Source organism: Chinchilla lanigera, unplaced genomic scaffold, assembly GCF_000276665.1.
Source record: "Chinchilla lanigera isolate Chin_1 unplaced genomic scaffold, ChiLan1.0 scaffold00106, whole genome shotgun sequence".
In the NCBI taxonomy this organism is placed as follows: Eukaryota; Metazoa; Chordata; class Mammalia; order Rodentia; family Chinchillidae; genus Chinchilla; species Chinchilla lanigera.
This window is the reverse complement of record NW_004955507.1, coordinates 1-27,198: the sequence shown is the minus strand read 5'-3', so window position 1 is coordinate 27,198 and position 27,198 is coordinate 1. Positions and strand designations below refer to the sequence as shown.

The 27,198-nt window shown below is 37.5% G+C and overlaps 1 protein-coding gene across 2 annotated transcripts; it reads right to left on the bottom strand.

The window, feature by feature from the left end:
* Nucleotides 1-2,093: 2,093 nt before the first annotated feature.
* On the bottom strand, nucleotides 2,094-24,815 carry Cep55 (centrosomal protein 55kDa). Of its 2 annotated transcripts, none has more exons than XM_005407513.2 (9): nucleotides 24,519-24,815; nucleotides 21,330-21,503; nucleotides 17,996-18,271; nucleotides 15,606-15,665; nucleotides 8,771-8,921; nucleotides 7,014-7,327; nucleotides 5,713-5,784; nucleotides 4,904-5,029; nucleotides 2,094-3,244 (listed from the first exon to the last, which is right to left on the bottom strand). In XM_005407513.2, exons 2-9 carry the CDS (start codon nucleotides 21,489-21,491, stop codon nucleotides 3,044-3,046), a joined length of 1,362 nt encoding a protein of 453 aa, XP_005407570.1. In that variant the 5' UTR covers nucleotides 21,492-21,503; nucleotides 24,519-24,815; the 3' UTR covers nucleotides 2,094-3,043. The 2 variants fall into 2 exon arrangements, with proteins under 2 accessions (XP_005407570.1, XP_005407571.1); XM_005407514.2 differs by having other exon boundaries at nucleotides 3,128-3,216.
* Nucleotides 24,816-27,198: the final 2,383 nt, after the last annotated feature.

The following is a 27,198-nucleotide window of genomic DNA, read 5'->3' as shown; positions in this document are numbered from 1 at the left end:
TAGTTACATGGGAAGATATTAAGTCAGTCGTACGGATGGAACTCACTGCTATGTTTATGGCAAAGTTGTTGACCATTACATTACATGGTTTCTTTTCATGGAGGTACACTGGAGAAATGAATTTCTTCAGTCTAGTTCTTTGACAGTTTTCAATAAAAATAAATATTACACATCTGTGGTTGAGCAACTCCATTTCTAAGTGTTTCCTTAAGAGAAAAAAAACAGGTCCACAAAAATACTTGTCTAAGGGGCTAGGGTGTAGCGAGCTCGCCTAGTGTTTATGAGGCTCTGGTTCCATCCCAGTGCCATAAAAAAACACAAAAAAGCAAAACAAACTTGTCCAAAAAACAATATACATCTTCCTTAACAAAAGAATGGAATACTATATTATGGTGTATTTATATAATGAAATATTATTCAGCAATAAAAAAATCTAAATTACTTATACACACAACATAGAAGAGTCTCAAAGCACTGATGATTCAAAGAAGCCAAACACAAATATATAATTCCACTTACATTAATTTAAGAATACATTAAAATAATCTATGGCATTAGAAATCAGATTGTGTCTGAGGAGATTGTGGACTAGAAAAGGAATTAACTAAACCTCCAAGGATGGTAATAGAAATCATCTAAAACTGTATTTGGCTGATGACTACAAAGATGTATACATTTGTCAAAACTCCTTGATTTGTACAACTTATTGTGTGTAAAACATTAAAAAAGAAAGCAACAGAAACGATCCTGGCACAGCAGACTTAGCATTTGTTGGTGGGAAATACTACAACAGCACAGTGAAAAAGAGGAGGAACTAGTTGAGACACGCTGAGCTGAATTTATATCCTTTCTTTACCATTCACTAGTGGTAACCTTGGGTAAATTGTTTAACCTCCCTAAGTCTTAGTTTTCTCATTTGGAAAACAGCACTGGTTCTGGCACTTTTTTAAATTGCAATGAAGAGACAGTGAGTACAGGTAGAGGAAATATCTACCATATTCTGGTACATGGTTTACAGACTCCCACCCCCACTCAAACACACACTCAGGTTAGGTCGTTATTTGCTGTGAAAAAAGATGGACAAGAAAAGAAAAAGTGGTCTTGAATTATGAGAAGTGTAGAGATTTTCAAGTCTGAGAGATATCCTTTATTGATCCTTGTTTCAATAAATGCTGCAGGAAAGAATTCTTCCTAAACTATCTGTTAATCAGAAATGTATAAAACCCCCTGTATGATAAGAAAGCTTCATGGCAGAAATGCCCAATTTTTCTTGACATTTTTTTAAAATACATTTTTGATATTGGTACCTGGACGTTGGTGGCTAAAGTGGGCAGGGAAAGTACCTGACTCCAGCCCTCCAGGGAATCAGAGAAAGTGAGGCTCTTGAGACAAGCTCCAGATCACCTTCATCTCCAGGAATCAGATTCTGGGTTTGTCAGGTTGAGCTTCTGCTATGGTTATGTCCTAGCCAGTCATCCCATGATCCACACTGGTAGGGACCAAAGACCTGGGCTCTACCTCTCACCCCACTTTGCAGTTAATGACTGAGGCATTTCCCATGTCTACAGACCAGAAATAATACCTGGCCTACTTAAAAGGTATAAGGGGAACAACTTTCTGATGGCATATAATTTAATACTTATGGTACAAATACTGTGGTCTTCAACATAACATTGTAGGGCAAAACAAGAATAACCTGACTGAAGAGTATTTCTATATCTTTTGTCCAGCTGTGGCTGAAGATATCAAGAACCTGGGATTAACAATACAGGAAAAATTTTATTTCCATAACAGGTCTGTATCATTTCTAAGATCAAAAGACCTCCAAGAATATGACTGAGCATGTTTATTATTTTATCTGTATAATGAATAAGTAAAAAATCATCTTTATTGGTCAAGAGTTAGTATCTGTTCAACAGAGAGGACCACAAGCATCTTTCTACTCCTTTTGCCACTTTCACAGACTTGCTGATTCTGATATTTCCTTAACTACCTTATCATCTTACAGTATATGTTAATCTGGAACCTTCAACACTCCTTTTGGGGTCAAAATCTCAGAGTAGCTAATGTATATACATATACACTAGACATAGTCAAAGTTATTAAATAATTTTATTCTTTTCTCTTTTATATTGCTAACAGTAGCCCAGTGTTAAGCATGGTAGAAAATCTGAATTTAAAAAACTTTTTTTGGTTTATGCAAAGCATGTATAAAAATATCTATTGAAAAAATGTAATAATTACATTGCCCAGATGTAGGAGTGCCAAAAATAATAAAAAACCGAAATACCTCCAAATCAAAGAAGACTAGATGGCTTTGTTAAAATCAGTTTTAACCACTTTAGCTAAACAATGCGTGCTAATGACATTCATGTTAAAAGTTACAGCCAGACAATATGAGAGAAAACATTGCATGGAGCTACTAAGCGTATTCCTCAAGCAGAATCAGTTCTGTCCTTAGTATATAGCTGGGTTTACAGTTTCAATAGCAAGCAGCAATAAGGATTATAAAAATTCCCAACATTTCTGTTAACTGCTCTATAATAGCAAGGAAAAAAATGAACCAGTGGTCATTAAAATTAGAATTGTTGCTATACTAAAAGCTTAGATATAAAATGTCAACAGTTAATTATCTTTTATTTTTAAAAAACCCACATAATATATATGTATACGCATATATATATTTGTTTTGTTTTGTTTTGTTTTTTTGTTTTTGCTGGTACAATAGACTTAACCCACAATCAGTAACCTGAATTATCTTTTCTTTATCAAGTTCTTTAACTATGCAAAACATTAGCAGCCCCAGTGCACACTGCTCACTACATTCTGTCTCTGCAGCCTGATGAGAAACCATCTCATGGAGGTATCACTGTAAAGAAAAACGCAAAGCAGCCAAAAAATACAATGATTCATTTGCATGTCCAAGTGTCAAAGGTAGATAAACAGTTTCTTAAGCCAGAGGTGGAATATGTAATTGGAAGTGTTCATAGGCAACAGAAGATGCAACATAGAATCTTCTGGCATAAAAACAAATGACCATTTGCTACTGTGAACAGTACTCGACGTGGACAAGCAGATCCCGATGTTCAGTGGCTGGATACTGTGCACTGCATTTGGGGCATTCCACCAGGCTTTCATTGAGTGCAGTGGTGGGACTTTTAGGCGAGGCAACTTTTACTTTGTTTGTAGTCTCTCCTCGGAAAGTGACTAATGGCTCTGTGAAGGGAAACTCATGAAGTTGCTTCTGAAAAATAAATTTCAACCAAACACCATTGTATATCAGACTCATTGTCGACCAATTTTAACTTTCCAAGATTCCTTAGCTGCTTCAGTCCTAGCAGAGTTTTTTTTTGTAAATTTCTGTTCATCAATATTTTGGTGGTAAGATATGAGGTGGTTATAAATTATCCAAATAATTACTCAAATTGCCCAAGAAAGTACTAAGTTGGGGGTTCATGTACACAGGTTTCATTAAAAATCTTGGAGTGACATGTAAAGGGCAGGCCCGTGTGCTAGGCTCTCTAAATTTATTAGTTTTGTAAAACAGGGGTATCTTCAGTAATGAAAAAAACTACATGGAATTAAGAATTTTAACAGATCAAATAGGCTACACACAGAAATAAGTGAAACATTATATAATACTTTTGAGACTTTCTTTTTTTCATGCTTTCTCCTGAAGAATTTAGAGTAATCAGGAAAGTTCAAAAATAACTGTTTTACAATATCTATCAGGACTATAAATAGGAACATAAAGAAAAGCACAGAAAAACTGAAAAATTTTTTATATCCTCTGGCTTCTTTTGAAAATGACCATTAACAGAAATGATTCTAACCTTTAATTTCATATTAAAAATCAGTGGAGGCAAACCTATGGCACATGTGCCACAGTGGGCTGTTCGTTAACATTGAAAGCTTTATTTTTTTTTTGTTGTTTTTGTTTTTTTGTTTTTTCTCCGGTACCAGGAACCGAACTCACGACCTTGCGCATGCCAGGCAGGCGCTTTTGCCGCTGAGCTAAATCCCCAGCCCAACATTGAAAGCTTTAAAAGGTCTATCATCACTGTTACAAATGGTCCAAGTCAAAGACATACTAAAGAATACAGCCAAATTTATATTGTCTTTCTTTTATTCATATAGAAATTACAAATTATTTTATTTATTTAGGTAGGCTTTTGCTATATAGCCCAGAATGGCCTTGAACTCACAATCTTCCTGCCTAAGCCTTCCAAGTACTGGGACTACAGATATGTGCCACTGTGCCTGCACACAAGTTATATTTATAACACTTCACTATCTCTAAATATTTTGCAGTACTAGGACATTATAAGACATAAATACTAATGAGAGATACACACACCCTAACAGACTTAATCTAAAAACTATAGGTAAGATGAAAATAAGTAAAAAATCATTTCCTTATAGAAATTGCTTTATTTAAAAGGCTTATTTAAAAGACTATGTTTTCAGGGCAACCCAACAATATGTTTAACTCATAATATTCTTTAAGACCTTACTAATGATAATAACCCACTATCTCTAAAACAGCTAGCCAACCTTTCTCTCTCTTTCTCTGTTTTAGTTCAGGATTCTCTAACACCCTCTCTCACCTTTCTCTCCTAAACGTAGTGTTGTTTAGTACCTCTAGAATCTGGGACGAATGAGGAATGATCCCAGACACAGACGTAATTATTACCAAGAGGTACATAATGTCCTTCTTTCTGAACTCTGCATTGATGCTCTAAGGGAAAGTGCTTGAAGTTAGGCGAGAGTCTGCCTACTGATTTGAAGTCAAGCTAGCTCTTCTTTAAGTTGTATCCTCCTGGTTTAGGAACTGATTTTACATATAAATGCAAAAATGGCAGACACAGACAGAAAAATTTTAGGTTAGTCATTCCAAACTCACCAAGGATTCCAACTGTGTTATTTGATTTCTTGCTTTTCGGAGTTCCTTAAGAATTACATGCAATTGGTGCTGCATATTTTGGCGGTCAAGTTTTTCATTTTCAAAGTCTAAAGTACATGACTGTATCTGGAAAGTGTCCAGAACAAGACAATTACAATTGATAGACACTGCTTAATTCTCTTAACTGGATGCTTGCATTTTTTTATTGGCACAAAAAAACATTTGTTGTATCATCATAACAAGAATTCCCCTGAGCGTAAGGAGATGTTCATAAGTGGAGTTTATGGCAAGGATTCAGTTTAGCCAAGAAGCAAAGCCAAGGCTTGAGGTATAGGGGAGTGAAGACTAGCTTAGGAAGTTGCTGGCTGGAAATAGTCTTCCCTAATCCTCCTTTTTGTGGGAGAGAGAGGAAGAAGGGAAAGAGATGGCTACTTCCTGGCTTGGAATATACTAAGAATCTTTGGCCTATATTCTGAGAATAAATGGTGTCACTCTCTGAGTTCTGCTTGAAGTTATAAGATGGCCCTATTCAGAGAATCTGTTAGGTTAGAAAGGAAACTACAGCCACTGGGGAAGAACAAAATTTGCCAAGGCCAAGAATATTGCCATCATATCTCAAAGAATTTAATTTAGCCTAAGACAGTAGCAGGAACATATTAGTACAGTCTTTCGAAATGTGTCTTATTAAAGTCTTTCCAAGATACTTTTCACAGCTTTCAAACAGTTCTTTAATAGAACAGTGTAAAAACAAGGAAACATTCCACTTTCTAACAGGCCAAACTGAATTTAGAAGCAATCCCAGTAAATACCTGTTGTTCCAACAGAGCCATCCTTGTTTGTTCCTCTTGCTGTTTTACCAGAGACGTGTAAAGAAGCTGGACCTGTGGGATGCAAAGGGACCCAGTGTTGACTCACCTGTCCCTTTTTTGCCTGACCAGGGAGGTATGACACGCATACAACACAAGTCACATCGCATATCGCTAACCAGGGCAATGTGTGTGAGGCAGGGTGACTCACTCAGGTAGTCATTTGACTGCTCCAATGCACAAGCAAGTGAGAAGGTTCCTGGTAGAGCTCCCTAAGCTAAGGAACTGACCACCGACAAACAGCGCTGAGCTCTGCAGTGGTCACACTGCCTTTTCTGGAGGTTCTGACTTCTGCTACCCTTTCAGACTAGGATAACAAAGTGGCCAGTGCCTCGTTTCCCTGGCTGCAGAGTTGGAGCCAAGTAATCACTTCTGCTTGATCCTTCTCAAAAGTTACTCCTCATATCTATCAAGACATACAAGAGTAGTAAAGATGATCTCTCAACTTCTGAGGATTTGAAAATTTACCATTATAATAATAGCAATAGCTAACATTGATATTTATTTAGTTTTCAAAGTACCTTCATAGTCTCTCAGTTGACCCTGCATTACAAAAACCTGATGAGGGACATATTGGCTGCTACTTATTTGACCAGTGAATAATAACTTTTGAGTCAGAGAAGGTAGGTGATTTGCCTAAGGCTGGGTGTGGACTCTACACTGCCAAGAAAAATTTAATGATTATTTTGTCAAAGTAGTATTCAGTTCTAATCATCTTAGCTTAGTAACACCAACGTTCCTAAGACATCCTAGCGGAATGCTGCACGTGCAATGAGAATATGGAAGGCACTGTATGAATTCACTTGGGCACAGTACCAGCACACTCAACACACCAGCCTAGAAACCAGCCTGGATCCCTCCCACTGTTTTACACCTTCCTTTAGCTTCTTACACATACCTACTTCTTTCTCTCTCGGAACCCTTGTGTGCACATTTTTCTCCTAGGAGGGAATGCCCACAGAAAATTACTGGTTCATTGGTTCTTTGGATCTTTTTTCAAATACCACCTCCTCTCAGAGGCCTCCATGAGCCGCTCATTTCTCTACCATATCATCCTATTTAACTTTCTTTAGTTTATTCAATTGTTTAGGTAGTTCTTTCTAGGCTATAAATTCTCACAGAAGGTCAGAAATTTGTTTTGCTCATTGCTAGTTGCCTACTGGTTAAAACAATCCCTGGCCCGAGGTGAGGGCTCCACGAAGACTGCTTTCTGAACTATGGAGAACCTGCGTGGACCTGCTTACCTGAGACAAAAGCTCTTCAGATCGCTTCCTTTCTTCTTCAAATTTTTCCCTGGCAATATTATTCTCTTCCTTGAGTCTCTCTATTCTCTCTGTTTTATGCCTGTCATCTTCTAGATGTTGTACTTCTGCCTTTCTTTGTGAACACAACAGCTGATTTAAATCTTTAATTTTTTTCTGGGCTTCTTCATATTTTTTCTGAAATTCATTAAGTTCCAGACTCAACTGAGTTATGGTTTGTCTTTCAACCTCAAGATCCCTTTTGGCATTTGCCAAGAGGTGGCTGTAATATTTTTGCTTCTCTTCTTGGAGATCACCTACGACAAACAATATTATGGCACAACTCATATAACGAAATTTTATTTTATGAAATTGATGGCATTTATGAGAAGTTAAACTTTAAACACGTTTCTTTAAATGAAATCAAACAACTTTTTCAGCTTACAAAGTGAAGACTAGGGTGGTGGTAGTATGATTGATACGTGGTAGATTAAGAAACAGAAGTTTGGGCACATTACTGAATTCACAAAACACACAAAACAACAACAAAAAATCATCTAACTACTTCATGGGGAGAGAAAGTTCCTAATTCCTAAAGATGTATCAGAAAGCACCTGGAGATAATTAGCAAAATTAACGGTAGAAGTGTTAAGATGGGATAGGAAAGGAAGGGTAGGAGTCTGTAAGTTCCTATGTTACTTTGAGAAAACATGAGGGGAAAGGAAAGAAAAGGAGGAGGGTAAGAGGGAAATTGCATTATATTACCAAAGAAAAAAAATTATACTTAGCCTGTAATGAAAATTCTTTTACATATAGTAAATATATAACACTACTACAGTAGTAACTCTGTCCCACTAGAGATACATAGCTTATAATTATCTCCAGAAAGATTCCCTTTATATTTCTTTTTAGTATTAGCTTTGTTTCAAATGATCAAGCATGATACTGCAGATGATGAGGAGGGCTCCTCACTTTAGATGTGTCTTTACAGAATTCAAGGCGGCTGTCCCCGTAGGGCTGCCAGTCTTATAAGTAGCCCTTTGCTTGAAGGTTTCTCTTTTTTTGAACAGTTTGTCACTTGGAACCGCTAAGTCTATTTCTTCACCAGTAAAATGAGCCTAATTATTTGGACTCTGCCTACACTACCTCTTAGAATTACTGTCAATCTCAAGTGAGATCAATGTTACAGAAACTGCAAAGCACTAGGCCAAAAGACAGCAGTATGAGTAAGAAACATCATCTCAAGTCCATGGCGAGGTTCAAATGATTGAAGAATCATGTATAAAATGTATCCTTAGAGAGGCATGGTAGTGCATATCTGTAATCCCAGATACTCAGGAGGCTGAGGCAGAAGGATCACAAGACCCTGTCTCAAAATTAAAAAGACAAAAAACCCAAAACATATATTCTTTCTCCTGCAGTTGATATGAGTAAAGGCTGAAGAGAAGAAAAGTAAAAAGGTAAGTGATAACAAGACCATCTATGGGGAAATAACAGTGGGGCAGATCTTTAAAGGACAGGAAGGACATGGGTGGAGGAAGTTCCATGATGACCTCTAATCTGTGACATGTGTCCTCCTTATATCTGAAAACATTAAGAGATTAGACACACTTGCAAAATGGTAATTCTTATTTCAAGCTTAGAAGATTTCCTCTTATTTTACTTTATAACACATCTATAAAAAATATAAATTTGATGAGTCATTCCCTTGGGAAAATGTCAGTCCTATCCCAAAAGAACACTTTTGTACCAATCAGTACCTTCTGATTCAGTCTTTTTCGTCTGCTGTAGGAGTGAAGGAACAGATGTTTCTGTTTTCTTTTCCAGCTCAAAGATCTTTGCTAACAGTCCCTTAACGAAGGCCTCTCGCTGCTGATCGTACACAAGCCACTGCTGATTTTTCTCCAGAGCCTTGCAGTGAAGATGAAAAAGATAATATAATAAAACCAAAAATCTTAAAATGAACAAGGAACTCTAAGTGATGTCTCTTCCAACACATTAAAACTTATAGTTTACAGAATAATTATGGGCAACCATTGTACATGACACATATTTAGAATACAGACAGCATGGCAAAGTCATAGTTTATGTGGGATTGGGTTTGTTTGCTGCCTCCTACAGATAACTTGTTTTGTGTCTGTGTAGATGTCACTCTGTAAATAGAAGGCCTTTCTGACATGGGTGGAAATGAGCTGTTCAGATCCCACTCTAAGCAAGAGCCCTTCCCAGCTGCAGGTAGCTGTTCCCACTGTTACTGCCTTCAAATCGCTCTACTTTGGGGTGAGCTGCATGGCCCTAGCCAAAGCAATGCAGAGATAAGCAATTTCCACTGCATATGAGACTCCACTCTAGAGCAGTCTGCTCTGAAGTTTCTGCGGGGTGACAAAGACCTTGTCTTCCTGGCATTCCTGACGTTTTCACTTCAGATGTAGCTCCCCGATAAACCATTTGCATTCCTAACTCCACCTCAGTGACTACTTGCAGGACAAGCAAACTTAAATCACTAGATTTAATCTCTTTCAGTAAGTAGCGCAACACATTCATGTTAAAAGCTAGAGAACAGGCAGGCTTGGCGGTACAATCCTGCAATCCCAGCACTCAGGACGCTGAGGCTGGAGGAAAAGCCAGCCTAGGTTACATAGCAAATTCAAGGCCAGTTTGGACTATAGTGAGACCCTGTCTCAAAGACAAAACAAAAAGAAAGTAAAGAAGACAAAGTCTGCTAATGAGGAGAGGAAAAAGGCTAGAAATTCTTATATAACACCAACATACAATGAGATTACAATTTCATTCTTTTAATCTAGTTGCTTAACCCAGGAGATGGCACTGTCTCATCTTCTGCATTCGTGAGAGGTAAGGGAAATAAGTTTCAGTGACTATTTGTGCAAAGAGGACATGTACATCCAAACCTGAGGTCATTTATAGGCATGATGTGTGCCCTGGGCCCAACATTCCTTCGCAATGGCTAAGCTCCTCTGTATTGAGCCTCAGCCCCCACTGCCCACTGTGGTCTGTCTAACCTGGAGCAAAGCCTGTGAGAGCAGAGATGCAATGCTGTATCTTGGTGAGCCCAGACTGCTTTTGAATTAAAAAATTTTAAAAAAATATCATTTCCTAGCTCAAAGATCTTTGCAAATAGTCAACATGCAGCAGGAAACAATGGCTGCAAGGATCAGCAAGCGTGAAGACCTTTAGCCCTAGATGAAGTTGGAAAGCATTTAGAGAAAAGAGAAGCCATGAAAGAATCTAGCAACCCTGCACACCCAGTAGAACAATAAATTTTGAGCATGTCAAAAACGAATCAAACACTTGTTAAGGTCTGTTAGTCACTGATTAAGCAATACATGAGAATATAAACCCCTTTGTAATGGAACCATGATAACTTTTTCTGTAATCTTACAAGTATTTAATATATAGTTCCTGTGGCATAATTTGTTCCAGATCTGTTGTACCTTATTAATCTTAGTTGACATGGCAATAATGATATGTAACTTTATATCCTTCAGGACTGCCAGAAAGAGATGATACAAACACAAAGTTCTTGACAAGAATGTTGCATGGTATAATTTTAAGGAAGTAAAACATATGTAATGGAATGCATTTTTGAAAGCATTTAATTCTTTTAGAGCCACCCTGCATCCTGCATCCATTGTAGGCATACCAAAAAAGATTGGCTGTCCTCCATGAACTGGGGCTCACTCTAAAGGTGTAAGGTTGGATAAGTGGTAAGTACTATTTATTCCCCCCCAAAGAACTTTGTACAGCAGGGACAAAAACTGATTCATTTATATCATGTGGGACCTATTACAAGTTCAGGGCTTATCCTAAGTTGTACTCCAATGACCTATAACAGTATCCAGACTTTATTTTTCAAGATTTTAGACTAATAATGATTAGAGAACTACACAGATCCCCCCTTCGATCTTAAAATGATCTGTCATGCACAATCAAAATTCTTCTATTTTAATTTCAATCTAAAAATAGAATATAGTATTTCCTTTGATGATAGCCTAGACCTCTAGTTATAGGATGAAGAACAGCTAAGGAACTTAAAAGATTTTGGTTGTGCATTAGGACATCTGCTTTCTGGTAAGAGCATCCACCCTCTAAAGACAAAGGTAGCTGAGCCTAATACCCCTAAAGGTCTGTATATATGCAAACTCATCGGTCTAGAGAGTTTCTCCAAGTTTGTGAGCCTCCACAAGCATCCTACAAACTCATGAGCAAAGCTTCTCAGTATGAGTCTTACAGTTTCAGTGTCTGTTTTCTGTAGAGTCAGGAGACAGATTAAGATGGTAGAAACAGCTTCTGGAAGCAAAGACACTTCAGGGCCCTGTAACTACAGGCTCAGATACTCTGCTCCTTATACCCTGAAGGAAACTATAACAGCAGCTTTCTTTGTGTGGTTTCAGAGTTCATTTATCCAGGTGCAGACACTGCACATTCATTCTGTATTATATCCTCAATAATGTAAGTTTCATGGATGACTATCTGCATTGGAATAGTTCTGTTTAAAGAGTGTCTCACTGAATCTTAAGTGATAGATCTACAGTTGTTTGATGTACTTCCTTTCAACTTTTGTGTATGTTTGAAATTTTCCATAACTAAAGTTGGGAAAAAAAATCAGCCTGAAAGAAATGTGAATAATCACATCTTGACTTCATTGTGACCTTGGTGTAGTTGAGAAGATTGCTAAGATTTATGGCCTATTTTACAGTAGTCTGCAGAAGTGCTTATCTCAGTCAGATCCACCACTACCTCCAGTGATGTTCTTGTTCATTGTATAAGTATTTTTCACACACAAGAACCTTGGGTTTGTGCTCAAATTTAGTTGCTAAGAGAAACAGCATTGTGACTCAAAGAGTATATGTATATCCAAATACAGTACCTATAAATTATAATGTGTTAGATGCCAAAATATCTAATTTATACCAATTTTTGCATTTTTCCATATTTAAGAAGTGTCTTAAAACAAATAATTTAACATTGGGTAGTCATTGAATTTTTTTTCTTTTAGAAGAAATCATGATACTTTACTGAAATCTGAGAAACAAAAATATATGTTGGTTTAAGATTTAAAAGTTAATAGGTATTTTGAAAGGGTAAGAAACTACTCAAAAGGAAAGAACAACTGGGATGAGGGAAAGAAGAAAAGAAAGAAAGGAGGAAGGGGAAAAATATATATATATACACAAGATAGCTAAGATAATTGTACTACTAATTTCTATTGGTTTATTGAAAAGAACAGTTAATGTTTAATTGTTTGATCAATCTTGCATACCTATATCGGGTAATCTGAGCAACTACTTTGAAGACAACAATATGCAATATAACAACCACTGCTGAATCCTATCATCTTGTTTTTGGAAATTCTGTGTTGTTTCTAATGATTTTATTATTTTTATTCTCCTTAAAATAAAAAAAAAATTAAAGGTAATATTCTAAAAGGCCACATGATGGCAATATTACTTCAAAAAATTTTTTCCTGTCTTCCCACTGAATACATCTTCTCTTTTCCCTTTGTAATATGAATAAATAGACTGGATAGCTGTTAATAAGTACACAATATTAATTTTGAATCTTTAGAGTGATGGCATTAATTATCCCTTCTAGATTTGTGTCATCTAAACATTCGTGAGGCATGCACTTGATATTGTTGTCTAAGTTATCAAAAAGAAATGCAGAACATGGACAAAAGTACTAAAGTCCTCCAGAATGCTGCTCATGCTTTCCCTCCTGTTTTGACAGGGATCCACTAAATACTCTCTGGGTAAAAGTCCAAATGTAGATTAAAATGTTAGCTAGGGGCCAGGTATGGTGGTGCACACCTGTAATCCCAGCACTCGGGAGGCTGAGGCAGGAAGATTGCCATGAGTTCAAGGCCAGCCTGGGCTATATAATGAGTCAATAGATAAACAGGTCCATGTTAAATTTACTGAGATTGCTTTCTGAACTGTAGTTATGTAAGACATTATCCTCACCTGTAGGAAAAACACACTGGAGCATGTAGCCTTAAAAGACTGTGGGCATGTACAAATCATTTTCCAACAGTTCAGAGAAAATTAATGTGTGTACGGTAGGAAAGAAAAAAAGAGTGCAAAATGGAGCACATATTAATAATGGTTCAATTTTGATAAAAGGCATAGGGATGTTATAGGCATCATTTTCATTCTTGGAACTTTTCTGCTAATTTGATATTTTTCCAGATTAAAAAAAAATTCTATTTACCATCCCTAAATTCTATGTTTACACATTAGATTTTTTAAAAATTAAGGGCAAGAAATGTGTATTAAACTACTTTTTAGCTATTTGGCTTGACCTAGTCTGTGCTCAGATGATTTTAAATACTAAGAGTACTGACATTTGGCTATGTTTACAGGGTTAACAACCCCAGGTACCTGTTTCAAAATGTCAGTCAGTTCAGAGGAATGATATAATTAGGCCTTAAGAAAGTATATGTAGGCTTTTGAGACTTTTTAAAAAAAACATATAAATGGGGATTTTTAAAATAGGTGGGCGAAGCTCTACGGAAAGTTTTCTGGGAACTTTGAAGAGGGTGATGGGACCAGAATTGCTAAGATCTCAAAAGCCAAATAATGTTCCAGTGCCAGTGTGGGGACTGAAGAGTGCAATGTGTCTTTCCCTAAGTCCTCTAAATACAATTTTATCCCTGCACTCAAAGATTTACTGAGATCTGGAAAACAAAAGCAGAGCTAAAGCACCTCTGGCTCTTCAAACATAAGTTAAGGGTGCTCCAAGTGTGGTTCACAACGAGCGGTAGCAGCTGCGTGACCCGGGAGCTTGATGGAAATGCAGAGTCTCAGGCCTCACTCCAGGGCTATTAAATCAGATCTGCACTTTAAAAAGATCTCTAGATTCATACACTGAGTCTGAAACTTTTTGAAGGTGAGTCGAGTTAAATTTTACGGCATTTGACTAAAATTCTCTCTAAGGTAAACAGAACAGAGGAGCACAATGTGACCCTTAAATAAGCCAGGAAGATAAAACAGAACAAAAAGAAGATTGGGCACAGAAGTGTAATATTTCAAAGTTAATTTGACAGAAAGAATAGTTATTATCTAAAAATAACTCTAGCTGTTATCTGAAACATTTAGCTTTCAGAAGCCTAAAAATTAGGTATGAGTTTAAGACAACAGTATCTACTTTCAGGTTCTTTTCTATAAGAGACACTAATTAAACTCAACAAACTTCATAGATCCCATTCATTCTTTCAAATGTTCTAGATACTGAGGAGGCAGCAATGAACTAAACATGCATAAACCCTTCCTTCATTTAACTTATCGCAATGGAAGAGGACAATAAACAAGAGAAGGAAGTGAAACAGATTGTAAGTTTAACAGTAATATGTGATGAGGGGGGTCAAAAGCAGAAAGGGGTAACAGGAATTGTCTGAGAGCTATCATTTTAGACAAGATAGCCAAGGAATCCCTTGTTCTTGCCAACCTTCAGGTGAATGACATTTAAGCAAATACCTGAGTAGGATTTGGGACTTATTAAAGTATCTGTAGGAACAATGTCCCAGGCATAAAGAAAAGAAAGAGAAAAGGTAGTGATTTCAATAAGTAGCTGGAAAGCCAGCATGGTAGAAGGATCAAACAGGAGGTGCAAAAGGTAAATTATCCATAAATATGCACATCTAACACATACTAACATACATAAAACCATGAAGTTTAGTGTAATATACAACACCGAACACTCATTTTAATATTTTTTTAACAGTTATGTTGCCTTTTTATTTCAGCTACCTCTACATAAATCACTTTGATAAATATAATGTTATGCTGGCATACAGATCCTCAGAAAATTTAAATTTTTCTCTTAAAGATCAAATAGACATCAAGAGACACTTGATAGATGGCATAAAGCAAGCATCTTAACAGCATGCTTATCAGAGGGGAGGCCAATAACATTTCTGTAACCAAAATTCCTACTGACTTAATAGCTGAATCAAGAACTTTCCACTATAATCTAATACAAAAATTTGAAAAAAATATATGGTGAATAGCGATTCTGGGCTTGAGTCATTCCATTCCCAACAAAACCTACTTCTCCATCTAAGACTTAAGTTTAAAATAACACAGCTTTACCATATATCTAAAATAACTTTATTTCAAAGATTTTAAACTAAAGGGTACATGTTGTATGGGTAAACAAAAAGTGAAAAACTATAAAATAAAATTACATTATACTAAAATAATGACTGGGCAAATTAACTTTAGGTGAACAAGGGATACTGTTGAGGTATCTGGTAATAGTAGGTGATTTCTAGTACTTTCTGGACAACAGAGACCATGTTTTGAAAATGGTCCTCTTAATTCAAGAGACTCATATAATGACCACAAAACATTCAATTCTTGTCTCATTACTAGACTGTTTTTCTTTATCTTTTCTTTTTTTTTTGGTACCAGAAATTGAACTCATGACCTCAGGCTTGCCAAGCAAGTGCTTATGCTGCTGAGCTATATCCCTGGCTAGATTGTTTTTCAAGACACAGTACTAATGCTAGCAACTTCCATGAAATTTAAGAATAAACTAGCCATCTTCACTTATACTGTAAGAAAAAAGTAAACTTACATCTTTCAGTTGTATTTCCAACTCATGAGCATTATTCATTGGTGTGCTTGCAGCCACAGTCTGTAAATAACCAAGGATTAGTTAATATCATACATTTAACATTAGAAATTTCCTTATTATACTTTATTCCTTAAAGATACAATATGTTCTGAGGAAAAGTCCCAAATCCAGATCTGGCACACGTGACAGCTACCAGAAGACCACTGTCAGAATTCAGGTCTCCTGGAAGGTTCCCAACCAAACTGGAAACTCTGAGATTTCAGATCTAACCTGACTTCTAAGATCATGTGGACCCAGGATCACCAGAATAGTGGTTGGTACATAAGAAGAACCCAGTGGTTTTTAACTAAAGGAGCCAAACCAAACAACTGGGCTATTTCAATGAAATCTGGAAAATATAAATTGTAAAACAAAAAATAAATAGGGTTTTTCCTTGGAATTGTATTTTGTATAAGTTGAATATCTACCTAAAACTGTTTGGACCAGAATCGTTTTGTATTTGAGTTTGGATATCTGCATGTATATAATGATGTATCTTGGAGAAGGGACTCAAATCTAAACATGCAATTCATTTATATTTTCTATTTTAGAGCATTTGGATTAGGATGCTCAACCTGTAAAAGTATTAGTTCATGTAGATTATATGGAATGCAAACCATAATTTATCTTCTGTTTTGCTTCATTTTCTCATGGGAAAAAATAAAAGGGAAGTAGGTAGCTATGTACCCAGGCTGGCCAACAAATTCAGAAAAGGCTGTTTTTCAGTTTTTGTTTTTTTTTTTAAATCAGCTGTAAGGAAAGAGATTTATTTGACTGCTGCCAAGAAAGTCCACAGTATTTTTTTTCTCCAAAAAGACTTTCTTCACTCAACCTAATACATAGCCCTTTCTCTCCATTTAGTCCTCCAGGTAGAAAGCACGCAGAGATTTCATTAAACATCACCTTCTTCCCTCCCCTGACCCCTGCGCCTCCTCAGACACACCGCAGACTGTTTCCTAGCTTTCTCTGAGGCAGTGGAGCTCTGTGCCTGACTTCTGTCTAATGGAGTGTGAGCAGAGGTAACATGTACCAGTTCTAGTACACAGGGCATCTAGTGAAGACTCTACCCTAAGGACGGTGGAGCTGCCAGAGTAGGGGAACCTGGCTCTCTGGCTCTGTAGAGCAGTGTTTCCTCCACCCAACCAGCACCAGACTGTGATGTGAGGAAAAATCTGCAGTTCTTGTGTTAAGATGCTGAGATTTGAAGGTGGTTTGTTATAGCAGTTGGTCATGCAACGAGCAACAGAAAGCCCACAAAAAATATATGAATTCATCTTTAAAAATTTCACTTTCTACTAAGATTTATAATTCATATTAAAAGCAGAGAAACTAATCCTTGAACTTCAAATGAATATTTTAGTTAACCACTTTGGATCTGACTCTAATGTTTTATGAGTTTCAGCTCTATGGAAATTCTCCAGAAAATCTTTACCTTTTTTTTTTCACTCATCCATAGAAACATTTAATTGCCCATTTATGGAAGTACACATAAATGTACAGATCTGATTACTGATTACTGTGCATACCCCAAAGGGGATAGAAAGTATAAAGACAGACCTTTAACAACATTAACACATTATATTTGGAAGGCCCAGATTATATTTTACAGGTATTAATAGTCGTGTTGCTATTATTCAAATGTCCAAATATCCAACAGAATCAAAGACTGATCAATAAGTAACCATTCATGGACTATTCAGTATGTGCCAGACATTATGCTAGGTCACTTAACAAATATTATCATGCTCACTCATTAGTATTCTTATCCAGATCTTACAGACGTGGAAACTGAGGTTCAAGAAAGGAGGTCTGGTGAACCCTAGGGTTGCCTCTAAGGCTGGAGGTTAAAGAATTCACAGTTACACAGCTACCACATGGCAAAACCAAGACCTGGACCCAGATCTATCTTTTACCTCCAAAGCTTTGCACTCTGCTACACTAGTGCCTCTCAAACTTTTGTTGGAGGGAGGTGATGTATGTACAGCTAAGAAACATATATTTGATATTGTACTTATGTATTTAAAATATAAAACATAACCCCAAAAGCCGAGTGTCCTAATAACACAAATGAGAAATAGGAGTTCAACAAATTGTGGCTGTTGTAGATATAAAGTAGACTCTGCATTCTAAATAGTCCTTTGGTTAAAAACAGTGGTGTAGGATTGGAGGGAACCACACTAATTATTTTTGCTTATGGAAAAGGGACTGGGCAAAACAAACAAAAATGTTACTTGTAAGTTTAATACATTATCTCATCATTTGGCAAACATGCTTTGACAAACTCATTCTTCACAAGAATTGTAAATTGGGTTAGAAAGAAAAAAATCTGAGTCTGAAGAAACTATTAGTACCTGTGATAAATGAAGTGCACTAGCTTGGTTTTCAAATTCACCAAGTCTTTCCATTGAAGCAGATAATTGTTTCTTCAATGAATCTGTCTCTTCAGATAAGGATTTCAACAACTGTTCCATTCTGTCACCTTCCTTCGTTTTCTCTTCCAACTGTTCCAGCAAGGCAGTGGTACTGTATCTGGCCTTCAGCTGGTCTCTGAGTCGCTGTATTTCTTTTTCCTTCTCTGTGAGCTGATAAGCATTTTTCTCCCTTTCAGCTTGAAGAACTTGAATTTTCTAGATATAAACTAAGACAACTCTTAGAACAAAGCCAGGCCAAACATCCAGCTAAACAATATACTTCAGAAAACATTTATGGAATGTTTATTTGACATCATGTTGGTTTCAAGAAACCACAGCCTAAAAGATGAAGCCAACTTCTGTGATCAGACAGCTCAGAGAGAAAAAGAAGCCAATATATTAATGTAATATAGATTCAACTCACATGCATATATCCACACTGAATGGTCAGAGACACAGAGAAAGGAGAAACTGCCTCTATCAAGGGTAGAGACAGAAAGCTAAAGAAGTCTGCTTCTCATACAAGTATTTGAGAATCTTCCCTCCGTCATATTGCATCTTATAAATCTAAATGTTAAAAATGAGTCCTACATGATATACATGTTCTTTAGTGAGCTTGAACCAACAGAGGTTAAAATGTACAGAATGTTACAGCAGGATAAAGATGCACTCAGTAACCTCTTCTTGTTGATAAATGATTGGGTATGGTACATGAAAGGTAATGCTAACATTTCTCCAAGATTTTCAAGATAGGTAAGTAATGCTTGTTACGCTGCTTTTGGCATGAGGGAAATAGAGCCAAAAGGATGACATCAGAAATAATGATCAGAATGACGAGGCTAACAGAGTCAAAAGAATATAAGCTAAATCTTAGGGAAGGAAAAAAAACAGTCCAAATAATAATGGAGAATTTAAAGTTTAGGTGGATGACTGTTAATATGAAAAATGAAAAGGGGAGTTTAATTGGCTACAAGCTTGAATCAAATCAGTAGTACAATATAGCTACAGAGCCGTACAGTTTGTGGAGCAGTGTTCAATGTTGGGTGTACAGTTTAGGAAGGATAAAAGACAAACCACAAAGTGCTGAAGACAAAGTGCCAGAGAATATGAAGTTTACAACAGGAAGCAAGATTTCCTCAAATATCTGAGAAACTGTCAACTGGATGAGAAATAAACTTGTTCTGTGTAGCTCTAGGGGGTGCAATTAGACTAAATGGGCAGAAATTATAAGTTTAGTTTCAATCAGTTATAAAGGAACAAAGCACACAATGCTTGTGGAAGGTGGAATGAATTAGAAAGTTGTCTCTCAGGAAATCTGTAAGATTTCTTTAACAGGTTGCAAAATAACTTTTATGCTCAGTGCTTAAATAAGTATTTTAATTCAGGTCATTAAAATAATAAATCATTCCACTTTATGATGTTCCTATAAATGGAATTTAAGGAAATCTATGATACCCTTTATGAACAATAAAAGCATTTTTGCAAAATAAATGAAAACCAAATTTATGATTGAAATTTTAAACCTTTCTAGTTCTAATAATTTCCTAATTTCTTTACTAATTATACCATAAAAAATTGTAAATCAGGAGATCCGAAACAGCTTGAGCATGCAAAATACTAATACATAAAATCATTTTACCTCAAAAAAGCCTGAAAATAAAGGTTACTTGGAAAGCAGCCAACATGCATGATATAACGGGTTTTTAAACATTTATAAGGACATGCAAACACTCTTTTACACTCTGAGATGGTTACAAAAAAACCTGAAGTGGGTAAAGGATTTAAGGTATCTTAAGTAGATACATGTAATTTTTTACATTTAGTGAACAGAAAAATTATATTATATAATTACTAGCTAAATACTTTCTTCTCCCCTACAGTAAAAAAAAGATTTAAGAATGGCACAGTCTCATTAAAGTATACATAGGAATATTATAGTATTGCAAAAAGGTCAGAAATAGAACTTTTTTTTTTTTCGGTACCGGGGATTGAATCATGTTGTGCTTGCCAGGCAGGTGCTTGTGCCACTGAGCTATATCCCCAGCTCCAACGCTGCTAAATTATGCAGTAAATAAAAAACAGTGAAAATGCTAAATCAGTATGTTATAGGATTTTTTTTTTTTTTTTTTTTTGGTTTTTCTCCGGTACTGGGAACTGAACTCACGACCTTGCGCTTGCCAGGCAGGCGCTTTTTGCCGCTGAGCTAAATCCCCAGCCCCTGTTATAGGATTTTAAATAGAGCATGCGGTGGTTTGAAGGTGTCCCTCCCAATTCCCTTAATCATCAATGCAATGCTGGAAAAGGGGGCCTAGTAAGAGGTAACTTGTGAATGGGTTGATGTGATTTATTATGAGATTGGGTCAGTTCTTATGAGTGGGCTATTGTAAAAGCGAACATAACCACTGATACATTCCCTGCCTGCCTCCTTGCTTCTCTGTGTCTCTGTCCCCAACCCATGTGTGGGCTGGCCCTTCCACCACGCTGTGACACAGCTTGATGATCCGCAACAGAGGCAGCAGCCTCCAGAATCAAAAGCCGAGTTAATCTCTTTTCTTTTTAATTTAGCCAGTCTGAGGCATTGGTACAGCAATAAAAACCAGACTATGACATGGCACAGCAGAATTTATCGGTAATATTCAAGTAATGAAGCTAAGTTATCAAAAAGGTATAGGAGGAATAATGAATTGCATTATTATTTTAAATAACTGAAAAACAGACTGTAGTATTGTGTTGAAGGTATAGAACTATTAATCAGGATGGATTTCTTTTCTTTCCTTCATTTCTCCCCCTACTTTTCTTTTTCTTTTTTGGTACTAGGGATCTAACCCAGGTGTACTCTATGCCTAAACTATATTCCCTGCCTTTTTAATATTTTGAGACAGAGGCTTCTTAATTGTGTAGGCTGCCTTCAAACTTAAAATCTTCTAGTCTCAGCCTCCCAAGTAGCTGAAATTAGAGCTGTGCACCACCACCACACTTTGCTAAGATGTATTCATTTCTGAAAAAAACCTTAGTATCTGAGAACCTTAAAACACATATATTATATTTATCAATTATATTTAAAAAGTGAGAAAAGTTAGTAGTAGCTAAAGTACACCTAAAAGTTCGCAAAGAAAAAGTAGGAATTTAGCATTCCAAGTCTAAGTTCCACTTTCCCAAAGTAATGAACTAAATAGGACAAGGATAATGACAAGAGTAAGAAGCAGCATCCAGAAAAACACATTGTTTTCTAAGAAAGCTTCCTTCAATTTAAAAGGTTACAAAGATCATTTACCTCCAAAAGTCTGCGTCTCTCTTTTTCAGTAAATTTTCCTTTTCCACTTGTAAGTTCATCCACTGCTACTTTCAGTTTCTCTAATGCAGTTTCTGATTTGGTGTTACTAGGCTTTGATCCCCACTTACTCTTAATTAAATCTTTAGGACTTCTGGAAGACATCTCTGAAATGGTCTGTAAAAATAAAAATCAACTGTATTTTAAATGTGAGTTTAAAATTTTAAACCTTAGGTTTGAAATAGGCCTAATAACTGATTCTATTCTAAATGGAACTGATACATTCAAATCACTGGGCTGCAGAAGAGTGAGGAAAGATTCTAGGGTGCTGTAACACCTTTTAAAAAATTTCATGTTGGGCCAGGCATGGTGGAACACACCTCTAATCCCAGCTGTACAGGAGGCTAAACCAGGAGGATCAAAAATTCAAGGCCAGTATGAACAACTTAGTGAAACCCTGTCTCAAAATAAAAAGGGATGGGGATGTAGCTCAGTGTCCCAGTACCATAAAAGAACAACAACAAAAAAATCTCAGATGGTGAATACATGAGTATTATCTGCATTTGAGAAACATGTCTTGCATTATCTATTGTGTAGAGTTCTGTATGTATGTAATAGTTTAGTAAAAATTTTCTGTTTAAAATACAACAGAGAAGTGAAAATAGATAAGGCCTGAAAGAAGTAGATCAAAATCAAAGACATATTCAAGAATAAAAAGCTGGTGGTAAGTAATCTGAGTCTACTGGCATTGAAATTCATTACCAAGTATAATGGTATGTCCTCTGTTTTAGAAGATATGCCTAATTCAGCTTTATCTTAATAGTCATTTGAGAGAAGACAATGGGAGGAAATAAGGTAAATCTTTTCTTTTAATTTTAAAAATAAAAGAACATATTAATAAACAGACATCCATTTACAAAATAGAACAAGAACAATACAAGCAATACTGAGTTACAGACAAAGTGACAGGAAATTAATAATGGTTGTTGTATTACATATTGATATCTTCAAAGTGGTTACTCAGGAAAAAAAATATAGACATGCAAGATTGATCAAATAATTAATCATTTACTGTTCCTTTCAATAAAGTGATAAAAGTAGTACAACTACGTTAGCTATCATGTATATACATATACACATAATTTCCCCTTCTTTCTTTCCTCTTTTCCCTCATCCCAGTTGTTTTTTACTTTTGAGCAGTTTCCTTTCATTCACAATGTTGGAGAAAAAGAGCCACAATGTATAGGGGATTGGGGAATGAATTAAATTAAGAAGAGGCCAAATTAAATAAGGAGAAGCTTAGTGCCTGCTAACAGTACTAGATGACAGTTTAGAAGCAAGTGTATAATACAAACTCTGCAGGTAATCATATAGTAAAAATGTACTGCATATAGTATATAAAGTAGTGAATAGTATATAAAGGTAGCTCTCATTAGAGAAGTTAAAATAGCATTTTTACCTTGCATCCTGAGATAAAATGATGGTGGTGTGATTAAAGAATCTGGATGGTAAGATGCTATTAATGGATTCATACTATTTACCAAGAACGCTAAAAGGTACTGGGTATAAACTGGTTAACAAAAACTAAACCTGTAATCCCAGCTACTTGGGAGGCTGGGGCAGGGGGATCACAAGTTGAAGGCCAGCCTGGACACCTCAGCAAGTCTGTCTCAGAATAAAAAATAAAGGACTGGTGTGTAACTCGGTGGAAGAGTGTTTGCCCAGCATGCTCAAGGCCCTGAGTTTTATCCCCAGTACTGGGGGAGGTGAGGGGTATGTTCCTTGACCTCAGTGTAGTAAAGGAGACAGGCAATAACAAGGAAACAGATTTGTGGTTTCTCAAATTGTAATAAATACCCTATAGGAAATAAACAGTAGTGATAAAGATACCAGTAAAAATGGGACAATAACTTGAGGTGGTGGAGAAGTGACTTGCAAAGGTTGTCCTGTGTTCAGTCAGAAAACTTCAAAAATACTAGAACTGTGCAGACTGAGTTGAACAAACCATGTGTCAAACCATGCCCTATATTTGTCCCTATTGTAAGGTCAAAGATTAAGGTAGCTAGTAAATCTGCTGAGGCAAATGCAAGGTGTCTCAGGAATCTGTTGTAAGTTCCTTCTTATGTGCTTGATAGTCTCACATTGTGGACCTGATATACTGGGTTGACAAGGCAGTAAACTAGCAAGTCACTGAGAGAGACAAAACGGTGGAAATACAGATCAGCAGCACTTAAAATAACTCAGGGGATTTGCTTCCAAACCTTTAGAAACGCTTGCGCTGAAGGGCTACTGTTTCTAGCCTCCGCCCAACACCTAGTCCTACCAACCGCTTTTCCCTGTATTTGGTATGCGAGCCAGCCATAGAGTTCCCCTTTCGGACCTTACCTTACCCCGTACCCCTTACCTTAGCCATCTTCGAGAAGCCCTCCCAGCTGGCGTGGTGGTGCACCACTGTAATCTCAGCACTTGGGAGGCAAGGCAGGAGTACCACCGCAAGTTCAAGGCCAGTTCGGGCTACCCAGTTAGTTCAAAGCTAGTCTAAAAAAGAAGCCCTCCCTCTGTGAACTCTAAGAAGAGATACATCGCCCCCTCCAAACTGGTAATAAATTATACCGACCCTCAACGTTTTATTTTTTTTCCAGTCAGCCAACGATTGTTTCAGAGGCTGCACTTTGGAGTTTTCCGTAATTCGCAGAGCTCAGAAACCATGTATTGACTGGCTGAAGAGACTCAAGTCACAGTGGGCAGAGGCAACCAAAGGTGCGTTCCAATCCCGTAAAGTGCGCAGGGCATCGACCACAGGCCTCCCGACAAGGGGAGGCACGTTACAAAACCCTTAACCTAAGTAAGATCTCAGGCGGGCCGAGACAGCGAAAGACAAACTGCAAAAAGAAGCACTAGTTTTCTCACCTGTAAAAACGACATTGGTAGAAGGGATAAGAAATAACGCATGCTAATGCTGACGAAAGACTTTAGCCCAAGCCGGGCGTGGTGGCACACGCCTGTAATCCCAGCACTCGGGAGGCTGAGGCAGGAGGATCGTTGCTTGTTAGAGGCCAGCCTGGGCTACAAAGTGAGCTAAAGGTCAGCCTGAACTGCATAGCAAGACCCTGTCTCAAAAAGACTAAGAAAAAAAAAAAAAAGACCTTAGCCCAATCACTTGCCTCTGTTTAGGTAGATAATAATACGCACCGCAAAGTCAAAAGGAGGAACTGAAGAGACAACCAAGGAAAAGCGTCCAGCAGGGTGCCAGGCATGAAGCGAGCGTCCGGGAAAGGGGCATGTGTCGGGGCGACCTGCCCACTGAGCTTGGTTCGCGCGGTCTGGCCCGGTACCGCCAGGCCGCAGCCGACACTGGACGCTCAGCTGCCAGCCTCCGCAGCTGCGCCACCCAGCAGGCCAGTCCGCAATCCGGCGAAACGCTGCGCTACGGTCGGCAACTCCACACCCTCCGCCGCGCTCCGGCTTCCGGGAGTTTGAATCCCGCGCTTGAGGGGCGGGGCACGTCGCGGCCGGCGGGCGCGGCTTCCTGATTGGCTGAGGCTCCTTTCCCTGCGGGGGCGGGGCCCTGAACCGGGGGGCGGGGTGGGGCCACAGACCTGAAGGGGCGGGATAGGCCTCTTTTCGAATCCCCGGCTCACGCAGTTGTGGGATTTCTCTGAGTTTTTCCGCGGACTCAGACATTACTGCTGTATGCTTTATGTGATAAATCCTGTAACGTCGAACTGAAAGTAACTCCTTTTAAGTCTTTGAGCATAATTCGCCCCTCAGAGGACCATTTTCTCCCCGTGCGGTGTAAGATGGGGTGGGGTGGGTCCATCGCCGGGAGAACTGGCTTCCCCCAGGGGTCACAAGCCTCTCCTTCTTCCCTTTGGGGCTGAGCCTTTAAACTGCCAAAAATCTGGGGTGGGGCCACCGGAAATGTAACAGGGACGGGCTGAATGCTGAGATTGTGAACCCCAGCGCGGCAGAGTACAGCTTCAGATTTAGCTCCCTGCGGCCTGAGCGTGTACCGATGGAGTCGACTCGTTAGCTGCCTTAACGAACTTTGCTGCAGAGAAGCAGCACAGAAAGTGTTTGGCAGGGCCTGCCTGTATCTCCTAGACTAAGCATAAACTCCCTGTGAAATTAAAACATAGGCAAGCAGTAGCGAGTCATCCCAGGGAAGCTGGGCTGTATACCGGTTAAACTCTAGTTTAGGACTACATATTTGAGTTTAGCTCCTGACTGCTTCTTTTTTTTTTTTTTTCCCTGACTGCTTCTTAATCTTGTGTAGTCTTGGGTACATTATTTAACCTCTCTGAGCTTTTATTTCCTCATCTGTAAAATGATGCAAATACTGTCTACCTCATTGTGTGATTAGGAGAATTAAATGAGAGAATCTATGCGAAGTGCTCAGCATTTAATAAATGCTCGATTGATATTTGGAATTTTTTTTTTCCTTTTGAGACAGGGTTTTGCTATGCAGTTCAGGCAGGCATTGAACTCACTTTGTAACCCAGGCTGGCCTCAATGCCTTTTATCACATTGAGAGAAGATCCATTGTCTTCAGGTTTTGTTTTGTTTTGTTTGTTTATCACGAGGGAATATTGTATTTGTCAAAATTTTTTTCCGCATCTATTGATATAACCATGTGGTTTTTGTCCTTGCTTCTGTTTGTGTGAGGTACTACATCTATTGATTTGATTATACTGAAATATCCTTGCATCCCTAGGGTGAAACTTCCTTGATCATGATGTATGATCTTTATAATTTGTTGCATTTTATTTGCCAATATCTTATTGAGGATTTTTACATGTATACTCATGAAGAAGATTGGCCTATATTTTTCTTTTTAAATTGGGTCTTTGACTAGTTTGGGGATCAGAGTGATGCTAGCTTTCAGAAATGAGTTGGGAATACTCCTTCCTTTTCAATTTCATTAAGAGTTTGAGAAGTGTTGGTATTATAACTCCCTTTAGTCTGTTTCATTAATTTCTGTTCTGATATTTATGATTTTCTTCTCTATACTATGTTTTGCTTGGGATTCTTTTTTCTTTCTTAGTTTTGTCAGTTCATCTTTAGGTTATTTATTTAAGCTCACTCTGGTTTTCTAATCTGAACATTAACTGTAATAAATTTCCTCCTGAGGATTGTTTTCATTGTGTCCCACAGGTTTTATTGTGTTGTAATGGCATTGTCTTTTGAATCCAGAAATTATTTAATTTTTTCCTTGATTTTTTTCTTTGACCCATTGCGTGTCCAGTAGTGTTTTTAAGTTTCCAGGCATTTATAATTTTTTTTGTGATTTCTTTGTGATTGATTTCTAATGTCAACACACTAAAATCTGATAGTAAAACTGGAGTAATTTTTATTCTTTTCAATTTATTTGAGCAGATTCTGTAGACTAGTATGTGGTCTATTTTGGAGAATGTTTAATGTGCTGCTATTCTGTTGTAGGGTAGAAGGAAAATGTAAGTACAGTTTACCAGAATCTATGGGATGCACTGAAAGCAGACCTCAGGGGGAAGTTTATAACAGTGAACTCACAAATCAGGAAAACAGAAGAAGAACAAACAGCCTAATGCTGCACCTCAAACTTTTAGAAAAAGAAGGACAAGTCAAGCCCAAAGCCTAAAGAAGGGAGGAAATTAAAAAGATCAAGGCACAAATTAATGCAATTGAGATGAAGAAAACACTACAAAAAATTAATGAATCAAAGAGTTGGTTCTTTGAAAGAATAAATAAAATTCATAAACTCCTAACCAACCTTATCAAAAACAGAAAAGAAAAAACTCAAATTTGTGCAATAAGGAATAAAAAGAGTGAAATCACTACAAATCCTATAGAAATTCAAAACATCATCAATACCTACTTTGAAAATCTTTACCCG

Excerpts from the sequence above, each read along its gene's own strand:
- Cep55 (XM_005407513.2), bottom strand. The coding sequence starts at position 21,491 with ATGTCTTCCAGAAGTCCTAAAGATTTAATTAAGAGTAAGTGGGGATCA. Across the intron at positions 7,328-8,770 it reads GAAAAAGACTGAATCAGAAG|GTGATCTCCAAGAAGAGAAG; the intron begins GTACTGATTGGT and ends TGTTTGTCGTAG. Across the intron at positions 3,245-4,903 it reads TAACACAGTTGGAATCCTTG|AAGCAACTTCATGAGTTTCC; the intron begins GTGAGTTTGGAA and ends TTTATTTTTCAG.